Source organism: Gorilla gorilla, chromosome 12, assembly GCF_029281585.2.
Source record: "Gorilla gorilla gorilla isolate KB3781 chromosome 12, NHGRI_mGorGor1-v2.1_pri, whole genome shotgun sequence".
In the NCBI taxonomy this organism is placed as follows: domain Eukaryota; kingdom Metazoa; phylum Chordata; class Mammalia; order Primates; family Hominidae; genus Gorilla; species Gorilla gorilla.
The window spans coordinates 68,559,238-68,572,052 of record NC_073236.2 but is presented as its reverse complement, the minus strand read 5'-3'; the positions used below and the strand labels follow the sequence as shown (position 1 = coordinate 68,572,052).

Here is a 12,815-nt window from a genome sequence, read left to right as displayed (position 1 = left end):
ATAATTAGGCATCACCAAACCATAATCACAACAGCAGGGACGTGGCTGCTGCTCCAAATCTGCCTAACGAAGGCAGCACAATCTTTAATACCTGTGCCGCTTTGTAAATGGAGACAGGATACTCTCTTTTGAAAGCTGAGATTCCCTGTCCAGTCTGGGGGAGGAAAAAATGGGCCTGGTAACCCTCATAGCCCCTGTCCCTAAGAGAATGCTTGACATGTAGCAAGCTCTCAAACTTGTTCAATAGTTGAAAGGCAGATACGGAATACTTGTTTTCTAGGTAGGTAGTCAGTTTTGCCCAGAAACAGGAAAACAAATGCCTAGTTTCCCTTCTAGCCCAAAGATGTCACTGCCTCTTTGTTCAAAGTTGGACATACAATTGCCACTACTGGCGACCATGTATTAAGTGCCTATTATGTGCCAGGCAGTATTTTAAAAATCTGTCATTATAGTTCCAGGGGACAGGTGCTGCACCTTTACAAATAGAGGTTATTTGTAAATAAAGTGCAGGCCAACGGCACAAAGTAGTGAAGGTGGGATTCACTCAGGTCTGTCACTTCCAAGCCCATGTTTTCTACTTTGCAACCCTATTTGAAAGGAAAACTGCAACTAAGATTATGACCCACGAGACAACTTATGTGTGAGACAAAAAGTTTCACACCTCCCCCCACCCCAAACACACACGGTATAACACAGTGACCCAACCTTAGGCAAAAGGGTACCACTGCCAGCAAATGCATTTAACATTTTATTGAGATTTTCAACAGCTGCCATTTGGTTTGTATAGCAAATTTTTTACAAAGTAACTTTTTTCCATTTTCGATATTTTTATGAAAATTATTTTCTTCAGTTTTAAAGCCCTGTCCCTCCCCCAAAGAAGGATTAATAACTACCAAGTAATGATTATTTAGGAGAAAAACAAAAGCAAAAACAGCTTTATAAACACTTGTGAAACAGGGTAAGTGTCCGAAGTCAAGACCTTCTGGGCCCAGTGGAGGTGCTGGGCTGCTCTGGGACACCATCACCATTTCACCATCCACAACGTCCTCAAGAGCTGAGCAGCCCTGCACAGACCCTGGGGGGCTTCCTGTTCCACAAGCTCCACTCCCTTTTTCCTCTCCATCTTTGCTGTTGGGCCTCCCCTCCAAATCTGCCTAACAAAGGCAGCACGATCTTTAATACCTGCGCAGCTTTGTAAATGGAGCCAGGATACTCTATTTTGAAAGTTGAGATTCCCTGTCCAGTCTGGGGGAGGAAAAATTATCCAATGTAGCATGGATGGTTTCACTTTCTTGTCCACTCAGACACATGCTCATACTTATTAAATGGATTTATTGGATGTTTCAAAAGTCCTGATGTGTAGTAGCACAAAAGTTCCTTGTAAAAAAAGAAGTTGCAAAATTATAAAAATTTCTGCAGCAGTTCTGGCTCTGGATGACAAAGCTCATTCTGATTAGTAGTTTTTTTGACATGCACAGCAGCTTCCCCTATAAGTCCTACGTTCTGAGGGTTCCGTTTAGACAACAGGAAGTTGGAATCCAAGTTTAAAAGGCTCTCTGCTGACAAAATGTGGTACATCCATCAACAGAATTCTACTCAGCAATAAAAGGAACAAACTACCAAGATGTTATCTGTCATGGACAAACCTCAAAAACATTAGCTAAGTAAAAAAGCCAGACCCAAGAGACCACATATTGTATGATTCCATTGATTTGAACTGTTCAGAAAAGGCAAATTTATAGAGAAAGTAGATTAGTGGTTGCTGGGGGTAAGAACAGGATTAACTGTAAAAGAGCATGAAGGATCTTATTGGGAGGGATAAAAATGTTCTAAAACTGAGTAATAGTTATAGCTACACCACTGAGGGAAGTTACTAAAATCACTGAAATGTACACTTGAAATGGGTGTTTTATGATATGTAACATATGCCTCCTTAAAGTTGTTTTAAGAAAAGGATTCCCTGCCTCCCAAACCATCCTTCAAGCATTAAACATTTTTGGAGGCTCATAATCAACAGGACAGAATAACTACTTAGTGATGATTTACAGAGTGAAATATTTTACTGTTTCATAGTAAGCACATTTTAGTAACTGTACACTAGTAAAATGTTTTTAAGATTTTATCTCATTTTTGTCATATTAGCCTAAAATGTTTATTTTTATTTAAAAAGTAGCCAATAGGAAGGTAAGATTGGGGAGAAAGCTCAGTAAATGTCACAAAAGAGACTCCTAGTAACAAAATCTGAGGGAGCTTTTTCTTTTGAAATAAAGATGGTGCATCTGTCCCTTTACAGATTTCTCTCCTGTCCCCTGGGACTGGGGAAGGTGAATCTCCTGCCTGACACCTTGTAGAGATTAGTGTATCCAGCTATTCTATTGCCACGATGCCTCTAAAAACCAGACTGACTGGGAACAGCAGTAGGGGGTTGGCCAGTGAGGGCAGGTGGCCAAGTGGTGTGCAGGAAACTCGCATGTTTCCCTGGGTTGGCTTCCTGCTCCTCTGTCCCTGTCACCAATAGCAGCTTCATTGTGAGAAGATTAAAACAAAGGAAAAAAACCCCAAAAAACTGTTTCCAAATTGTAACTAACCAAGTCTGTGTAGGAAATTCACAAGGCAGCAGAGCAGAGGCTGCAGAAGGTGCTTTGTCTACCGTGAGAACTAATGATCCCTGTGAGCAATGCAGGGTGCAATGAGTCACATGGGGAAATGTGGACAGAGGCAGAAGGACATCAAGGCCCCCACTACACACCAAATTAGAGTCAATCCTCCTGTTCTCCCCACCCACTTCGCAAACTAATGACATCCGCGTTATCCCAGAGGAGAGCTGCTAGGGACACTCAGTCCTTCCCAATATGTGGACGTCTCCAAATCTTGGTCAAATCTGTCAGATTTCTAACAGTTTCAATACCTCAATATCACCTAAACTGAGAAAGATTATTAGCCCGTGATGGTGGGACCCTTATTGACGAAGGCCTGCCCCCTCCTCACAGTAGGGTAGACTCCTGGGTTCCTGATGGTTCAGGAGCCTGGGCTGTCATTTGTCTACCTGGGGTTTGCAGCAGCCCTAGTACAAGAAGATTCATTCGTGCTGTTTACTTTGGCAGCCTCTTCACACAACTTTCCTCTCTAACACGTGTTAATTGTCAGAGTATTCACCTCACCTCCTTACTTCCCAGGTTCTCCAAAATCAAAGCAATAGTAATAAACAATTTGGAAAATGTTGCTTAGTATTTTAAGCCATGGTTAACATTATAACCTTAATTAAAGAGACCCCAGGCTGGGGTGGCTCACCACACCCAGCCTATAATCCCAGCACTTTGGGAGGCTGAGACGGGAGAATCACTTGAGCATAGCAATTCAAGAGTAGCTTGGGAAATAGAGCAAGATCCAGTCTCTACAAAAAATAAAAATAATAAAAATAATTAGCTGGCCGTGGTGGTGCGTACCTGTTGTCCCAGCTACTCGGGAGGCTGAGATGGGAGGATTGCTTGAGCCTAGGAATTTGATGCTGCAGTGAGCTATACCACTCAGCAGAGTCATACCACTGCACTCCAGCCTGGGTGACAGAGTGAGACTATGTCTCAAAAAAAAAGAAAAAAAAAAAAAAAAAGAGGGACCCCAGCTGCTGTGACTTTGGAAACTAAAGGTGTTACAAAGGTCAAGCCTTTCCTTAGGATTGTTTCTGGTTTCACCCTTATGTGATTCCCAAAACTCAACTATTATTGTCAGAAACTGGCCCAAAGACCCAGGGCTGCATTTGCCCAGGCCTAGGCTGTATCCTTGAATTTTCTGCTGCAGTTCAAAGGCCTGGAGAAACTGAAAATGCATTCATTTGGGTTTTTTTCCCTTGAAAAGAAAGAGATAAATTATTTTCATCTTGGAATTTTAGAGTTGAATAAATAATCCCAATAATTACAGATCAATCACTAATAAACTAACATTGGGACCAGCCAGATTGGCAACTGTTAAAATACATGTTCCATTTCTATACAAATTCTCAAACTTCTAGTTGCCAATTTAAAAAAGTTTAAACAAAGTAGTGGCTTAAATTCAACATCAAAATTACCCCTTATAAATACAAGTCTTACCATTAAAGGGTAAAGGTGTCCAGTCTGGCTTGCTGGTTCTTCTGTGAGAAAAGTCACTGACAGCCAGAGGCTCCCAGCCTTTCCCCAGTGAAGGTCCAACAAGACACACATGCATTTTCTGCTAAGAAGGTAGCAAACTCTAACTAGCCTGTGTCGTGAGTGACAATTGTGCCCCCACCTCCCAACATAAATAGATGGCAAAAAGAGTTGGACTACAAGAGGAACCGCCGGAAGCAGAGTCCTATGCATTTAAAAAAGAATCAATTTGCTAGCTGCTTCCTATACCTGGAGTCAGCATGTTCAGTGTCTGAAGAGGACTAGAAATGCCAGCCCTCAGTGTCCATGCTAAACTGGCAGGAATTTTTCATAGTCCTGAAGACTGACATCCAAAACAGACCAGCACAGCAGAAGGAAAGACAAGCTCCTTTCTCTCTGCAATCCCAACGCATTTCTAACAGCCTTTGGAATTCTAAGCTTGGACAGGCTCACGAGGATGAAGGAGGAAAAGCAGTCCCAGAAGGGAGAGATTTCCTCTATGCACTTGCAATGCCCTTTCCTTTTTAGAGGAAACAACCCAGCTGAAAGCTGAAGCTTGAATAAAGAAGTTTCTTTATTCATAGTCCTCTCTGAAAAAGAGTTAACAGTTTCATTCTCTCAACATAGAGGCTTTGGGAATTAATGTGTCTGTCTGGTAATGCAAGTTCTCTAAGCTACTCTCCTATGACATGTGACCTAACAAGGAAGGCAATTTTTTCAAATGATATAATCCTACAGACTCAAATAGGAAAAAATGTGTATTTCAAATCTGGCATTAGCTTATCACTGTTCAAAAAGTCAACGAGAGCTCATAAGGAGAATTTCTTCAGCTTTCCATACCCTAGTCCTTTCCTTCCAACCTCTGTCCCACAGCCACATACTGAATTTACACCAACTTTGTTTCAAGTTACATATCTTTTCCCTATTAGGTCTATCACACAGCACAGCAGCAATCAGAAAGAAGCCACTATTATCTTCAGGGCTCTCCAATTCCTCATCCCTGGGAGAATGGCCTGGATGGCTCTCCTGTACCCCACACTGCCATCTACATCTCTATACACGAAGGTAGCTCCTGGCACCCAGTTTAGTTCCTTAGGGGTAGCAACAAAAGACCCCAGCAAGTTAAAGGCAGGAAAGACAAAGAAACACACCCTAAGAGGTCAATCTACAAAACTTGCAAAGCTGGGTATGTGGGAACAGTAAAATGTTTTAATAGCTGAAAAGATCCCAGAAGGTCAGGTACACAGTCACATGGGTCAAGCAGGACTCACTTTCCTAGGCTGATTTTGAGTTCCTTTCCATAATTCTGTAATGTGGGAAGAAATATCCAAACTGTGAACTGAGCTTCTTACTAGTGTCCTGAAAAATATTTCCTTAAAAAAGTGCATAAACTTGTCTGAGGGAATTAAGACACCAGGAAGACCAAGTGTTGATGAGGCTGGAAAAAAAAAACTGTCCAAATAAAATTAAGACACAACAGATTCAAGGATGACTTCTGCAGGCTCATGCTAATTGCCAGCACAGCAGGCCTCCCCTATGCCTTTGGTAGCAGTATCTTTTCTTAAAAAGGAGGCTGGGGAATAGACTTCATGAAAAATGAGGTGGCAGATCAACCCTAGTGCTCTTCTACTTATAAATGTTGAGTCTGATGGTGGTGGTGAACACAGGCTTATGAACAGGACAACAGTAACTAAATGACTCAAGTGACAACCACCATCACAGCCCTACCTTCTGACTTACAACTTTCAACAATCATCAAAAGTTACTGTAAACTAAGTACTTTAAGTCTGTGTTTTCTTGAATGGGGTTCAGGACAAACAGGCAAGGGCTTGACAGGACATTGGTTATCCGAGTTCATTGCAGGAGACCCCGGGGGTGGGGCAGCTGAGCCTCAAATTCCAGTTTGCACCACCTGCTCTTTCTGCTTGTCCCTTTCCCCATCCAACTCAATAGATTCCACAAAAAGCTCTCCAGGTGCTCACTGTCCCTGATAAGTATACAGCAGGGTGAGAGGGGCATTTCCTAAATATCCAGTTTTTCTTAGTCAGCTTATTTTGTTTAAATACACACCGCAGAACACTTCTGATGAAGGGGGGAAAATGCAATTTCCTTAACTCAAAAGAGCTATTTAAAAAAACAAAACAGGAAACTCCTCCAAACAAAAGTCAGCAGAACAAAATAGAAATACTCAGAGGCTTAGAATAAGACTGAGCATATTAGTTACTCAGAGTCACAGTATCGTGAGACCACCACTCCCCTTCCCGCTGTGCACCCCTCGCCCGCCCCATCCCCCTCTTCAGCTCCACCATTTTGTGCATTACTATCCCCAGATGTGGGGACAGACAAGTCTTCCTCAAAGCTTTCTCGGCTCAGTACTTCTCTCCTGGAATAAACTCCTTGGCATCTGGGTTCAGGTTACTTTTGCTCTGAAATAAGAACCAAGAGATAGTAAATCCTAAGGCAAGCTGCATTTTAAAACTTACCCAGTCCATCATTATCAGTACCTTCCCCTTAGCTTTAGGGAGAGAAAGAAAGAAAATTCCTTGTAACTCAGGCTGTTATTGCTAGGTTATCTCAACTGCACCTGACATAGCCCTGAGCAAGCTCATCTTCTCCTTCCTTCTTTGGACTCTTGTTTCCTTCCTGATGCTTTCCAAAATCTCATCAGAGGCCTGTAACTTCAACTCCAAGAAGAATTTTTCAATTCACTGAGTACCTTAACTTGGTGAAAACCAGGGTACTCCATCAGACCAGGTTGGATACCACAATCTCTATTTTTCTTCATCTTTCTGTACTCTCTTTGGTTCTCTACTCTCTTGTGAATATCCAAAACCTTAGCAAACCACAGGGCAAGACTGTTTAGAATATGAGTTGTGTGAAAACTATATTGCTCACAGACTTTTTTTTTTTTTTTGAGACAGTCTTGCTCTGTTGCCCAGGCTGGAGTGCAGTGGTGCAATCTTGGCTCACTGCAAACTCCGCCTCCCTCTGCCTCCCAGGTTCAAGCAATTCTCCTGCTTTTAGCCTTCCAAGCTGGGACTACAGGTGCGCACCACCATGCCTGGCTAATTTTTGTATTTTTTTAGTAGATATGGGGTTTTGCCATGTTGGCCAGGCTGGTCTCGAACTCCAGACCTCAGGTGATCCACCCGCCTCAGCCTCCCAAAGTGCTGAGATTATAGGCGTGAGCCACCGTGCCCAGCCTGCTCACAGACTTCTGATGTTACATAAATATGAAAGGCAGGAAATTAATTTATCTGGTTTTCTAATTCTAAGTGGAGAAAATGACCTCTCAGGAGTACATTTCTTCCAAAATGAACAGCTAATTTTTATAACAGAATCATTTAGAAGTATATTAAATACAGATTTGAGGGACAGTAAAAGAGAAGAATAGCAGCAAATGATATTTGAGAAGAAACTTCTTCAGTGTTCAAATTGTTATCCTTAATCCCAATTCTACTTTGAAGAGCCCATTAGAAAGTAAAGGTTGGTGGCGTCCAATCTTGGCAAGTAAAAAGCTCGTGATGCTGGCAACAGTAATGTTTTATAGTGCTTTATGAGGAGCAATGCATCTTTAATGCACCCCTTATTAATAATGCCCATAAAACGAGCAAAGAAACAACAGCTCACAGGGCTCCAGACTTGTTGAGGGTTGTAGGGCTGGAAAGAAAGTCTGTCATTCCAAATCCTATATTCTTTTCACTACATAACCTGGGGAACTACATATGGCTCTTACCAAAATATCTTCAGAATCATGACCTTCACTGACTGACAGTCCATTTAACTGCTGTTGCAACTGTCCCATGGCCTGAGGCAGGTCTCGTGATGGAATAAACCAGTCTTGGTCTTCTTCATCCAGCATCTCTTGGAAGCAGCGGTCCAAGAAGTCTTGCTCCTGCAGTTCCTCCTCCACCTAGCAAGCAAAGGGGAGCAGCTCAGACTTACTGTCACAGCAAGGCTTACCCCTTCCAGTTTTTCCTCCACCTCTTTCCTTCAGAAGGTATTACTCTGCAATTAAGAATGATCTTGAGCTGGGTGTGGTGGCTCACAACTGTAATCCCAGCAATTTGGGAGGCTGAGGCAGGAGGATTGCTTGAGGCTAGGAGGTCTGAGACCAGCCTGAGCAACATAGCATGACGCTGCCTCTACAAAAAAAATTTTAAAATTAGCCAGGCATAGTGGTGTGTGCCTGTAGTCTCAGCTACTTGGGAGACTGAGGCTGGAGGATCACTTGAATGCAGGAGGTCAAGGCTTCATTGAGCCAAGACTGCTCCGCTGCACTTCAGTCTGGGCAACAGAATGAGACCCCGATTCTTTAAAAAATTAAAAAATAAAAAAAAAGATTTTATGATCTTACATGAGGTCCAAGGGATCTAAGGATTCAGTGCGCCTAATGACTAGCTAGAGATAACATAATTTTTATTTTTTCTCAACCAAATTCTATCACTAATAAGACTAAGAAAATAGTTATTCACAGTAACAGAAATTCAAGGTCTCCGCAGATGTTCTACGATCTCTAATAGGTGATACAGATATCATGGAAAATCATTTTAGAGCCTAAAATTCTTTTCTCAGTCTTGTTACAAAGTAACCCTTCTTAAATTTCCCATTTTATAAGAAATATGAAAAAGATACTGCAAGTATATAACTAGTTCATGACCTGGCTAGTGGAGATAAAATCAAAGCCAATGCTCTCAGCTTCTGGCCATTTTTTGGGTAAGGAAAGCCTCAAGGGAGAAAAATACTTTCAGAACATTAGGAAGACATAAAGAACACTTTTTGGCATACCACTAGAAAATTACATAATCAATGTAGTATTCTTTCAAAAGATGAAATATATGAATATTCAAACAATTCTGCATTTCTTAAACATTGCCCTAAACTAAAGCAATATATTATCTAGGATATTTTACACTGCTTTGCAGACATTGTTAACTCTTAGTATAGAGTGTGGTTCACTCTGCAGATTTCAGTGTCTTTGATAGGCCTCTTGCTTCATGTTTGGCATCCCTTTCCTGCAGGCTGCCTGGTGACAGATTCACAGCTCACTAGCACCACCACCAGAAATGAGGTCAGGCAAAAAATAATTTCCCAAATTGGAATATACAATTACCTAATGAATTCAGAGGAAAAGTTACTGGTAGTGAGACTTAAGAAAAGTATTTGAACACTACAATTACCCACATGTGAAAACTAGACAGTTATCAAGTGCTTAATAAAATATTCTCATGCCACAAGATGTAACATGACCATTTAAGAGCTGCCCTGACTCTACAAGAGCATAACAGCATGCTAGCTCTTATTAAATTTACCCCTGTTCACTGGCACAACCAATGAAAATGGTTGCTGGGCACAGAGGTGTAACAGAAACATGCTACGTGCAATTCACACAGATCCCGACAGAGCCACATTAGGTGGAAACTGCTGTCTGTCCCCTTTAAACTTGTTTCCTTCTTCCCAGAGCACCAGGCTGTTCAGTTAAAATCACATTTGTCACCTTACATGCTGTATATGGCCAAGTGACTATTCATCACAAAATGTTCCCACAAGGGACATGGACACTTTGGCATCCCTTGGTTAAAAGAAGACCCCTTGCCATGGCCTTTGGTGCTCTCCCTTTCCTAGCTGCTGGACTTCCCAGTTTTCCCTCAGCCACGCAGCTGATATATGCCCTGGGGGTGGCAGAGCAATACCGTGGAAGGGACCAAGTGGGCACCAGATCACTTGTCTATCCAGAATGCTTACCTTGGACTGTTAATCTCACAGATATAAAACAATGCGTTACTGCTGAATCTTTGCTGAAGTAGTCTAGCCAACACTCACCTCATGTACTTCTCTATTTCAGACTCACATCCTGCCAATCCCGAGTCCCCATTTGAGGCATGCCATGCTGACCTGTCTGCATATAGCTGCTGTTTCCCACAAATCTACACCCAATAACACAGGGCATTAGACCAAAACAACTTTCTTTCATAAAATAAATTTCCTCACCTTTTCCCATTAACACAAATTTTCCATGAAAACACTGCAAAAGGAGAGCAGAAACTAGATTTTTAGGAACTGGACTTAACCACGTATGATTAATGAAAAATATTATATATGGGCACACATTTTATTGCATTTTGCTGTATTTTGCTTCATAGATACTGCATTTTTTTTTTTTTTTTACGAATTGAAGGTTTGTGGCAACCTTGCATCAGGCAAGCCTATTGGTGCCTTTTTATCAACAGCATGTGCTCAATGTCTGTGTCACATTTTGGTAATTCTCTCAATTTTTCAAACTTTTTCATTATTATTATATCTGTTATAGTGCTCTGTAATCAGTAATCTTTGATGTTACTTTTTTTTAATTTTAGGTTTGAAGTACACGTGAAGGTTACATAAACACATGTCACAGGGGTTTGTTGTACATATTATCGTATCACCAGGTATTAAGCTCAGTACCCAATAGTTACCTATTCTGCTCCTCTCTCTCCTCCCACCCTCCCCCCTCAAGTAGACCCCAGTGTCTGTTGTTCCTTGTGTTCATAAATTCTTATCATTTAGCTCCTACTTATAAGTGAGAACATGTAGAGTTTGGTTTCCTGTTCCTGTGTTAGTTTGCTAAGGATGATAGCCTGCAACTCCATCCATGTTCCTGCAAAGGACGTAATCTCATTATTTTTTATGGCTGCGTAATATTCCACGGTGTATATGTGCCACATTTTCTTTATCCAGTCTGTCACTGATAAATGGGCATTTAGTTGATTCCATGTCTTTGCTATTGTGAACAGTGCTGCAATGAACATTTGTGTACATGTGTCTTTATGGTAGAATGCTTTACATTCCTCTGGGTCTACAACCAGTAATGGGATTGCTGGGTTGAATGGTAGTTTTACTTTTAGCTCTTTGAGGAATCGCCATACTGCTTTCCACAATGGCTGAAGTAATTTACACTCCTACCAACATTGTATAAGCCTTCCCTTTTCTCCACAACCTCACCAGCATGTGTGTTTTTTTTTTTTTTTTTTTTTTTTTTTACTTTTTAGTAATAGCCATTCTGACTGGTGTGAAATTGTATCTCATGGTGGTTTTGACTCGCATTTCTCTAATGATCAGTAATATTGAGCTTTTTCTCATATACTTGTTGGCTGTATGTATGTCTTCCTTTTGAGAGGTGTCTGTTCATGTCCTTTGCCCACTTTTTAATGGGGTTGTTTTTCTCTTGTAAATTTAAGTTCCTTATAGATGCTTGATATCAGACCTTTGTCATATGCATAGTATGCAAATATTTCCTCCCTTTCTGTAGGTTGTCTGTTTACTCTGTTGATAGTTTCTTTTGCTGTACAGAAGCTCTTAAGTTATTTAGATCTCATATGTCAATTTTGGCTTTTGTTGCAATTGCTTTTGGTGTCTTCACCATTAAATCTTTGCCCATTCCTATGTCCAGGATGGTATTGCCTAGGTTGTCTTCCAGGGTTTTTATAGTTTTGGGTTTTAGCCAGGTGCAGTGGCTCCGCCTGTAATCCCAGCACTTTAGGAGGCTGAGGCAGGCAGATCATGAGGTTAGTAGATTGAGACCATCCTGGCCAACACAGTGAAACCCCTTCTCTGCTAAATAATACAAAAAATTAGCCGGGTATGGTGGCAGGCACCTGTAGTCCCAGCTACTCTGGAGGCTGAGGCAGGAGAATGGTGAGAATCCGGGAGGCGGAGCTTGCAGTGAGTACTCCAGCCTGGGCTACAGAGCAAGACTCTGTCTCAAAAAAAAAAAAAAAAGTTTTGGGTTTTACATTTGTCTTTAATCCATCTTGAGTTTATTTTTGTATGTGGTGTAAGGAAGGGGTCCAGCTTCAAACTTCTGCATATGGCTAGCCAGTTATCCCAGCACCATTTATTAAACAGGGAGTCTTTTCCCTAGTGCTTGTTTTTGTCAGCTTTGTCAAAGATCAGATGTAGATGTGTGGTCTCATTTCTGGGGTCTCTGTTCTGTTCCACTGGTTTATGTGCCTGCTTTTGTACCAGTACCATGCTATTTTGGTCACTGTAGACTTGTAGTATAGTTTGATGTCAGGTAACGTGATACCCTCAGCTTTGTTCTTTTTACTTATGATTGCCTTGGCTATTCGTGCACTTTTTAGGTTCCATATAAATTTTGAAATATTTTTTTCTAGTTTTGTGAAGAATGTCATTGGTAGTTTGATAGGAATAGCATTGAATCTGTAAACTGCTTTGGGCAGTATAGCCATTTTAATGATATTGATTCTTCCTATCCATGAGCATGGGATGTTTTTCCATTTGTTTGTATCTTCTCTGATTTGTTTGAGCAGTGTTTTGAAATTCTCATTGTAGAGATCTTTTACCTCCCTGGTTAGCTGTATTCCTAGGTTGTGTGTGTGTGTGTGTGTGTGTGTGTGGCAACTGTGAATGGGATTGCCTTTCTGATTTGGCTCTCAGTTTGGTGGTTGTTGGTGTATAGGAATGCTAGTGATTTTTGTACATTGATTTTGTATTCTGCAACTTTGCTGAAGTTATTTATCAGCTAAAGGAGCTTTTGGGCTGAGACTATGGAGTTTTCTAGATATAGAATCATGTTGTCTGCAAACAGATATAGTATGACTTCCTCTCTTCCTATTTGGATGCCCTTTATCTTGCCTGATTGCTCCAGCTAGGACTTCCAATACTATGTTGAATGTAAGTGGTGAGAGAGGG

The 12,815-nt window shown here is 41.3% G+C and overlaps 1 protein-coding gene across 3 annotated transcripts in view; it reads right to left on the bottom strand.

The window, feature by feature from the left end:
- Positions 1–735: 735 nt before the first annotated feature.
- Positions 736–12,815, bottom strand: part of PAIP2B (poly(A) binding protein interacting protein 2B) — a 44,126-nt gene continuing 32,046 nt past the window's right edge. For all 3 annotated transcript variants that reach the window (XM_004029390.5, XM_019020969.4, XM_019020970.4), the window contains 2 exons: positions 7,861–8,037; positions 736–6,550 (listed from right to left, as the gene is read on the bottom strand). In XM_004029390.5, coding sequence (XP_004029439.1) covers positions 6,494–6,550; positions 7,861–8,037 — 234 coding nt within the window. In that variant the 3' untranslated portion in view covers positions 736–6,493. The remainder of the gene's footprint in view (positions 6,551–7,860; positions 8,038–12,815) is intronic.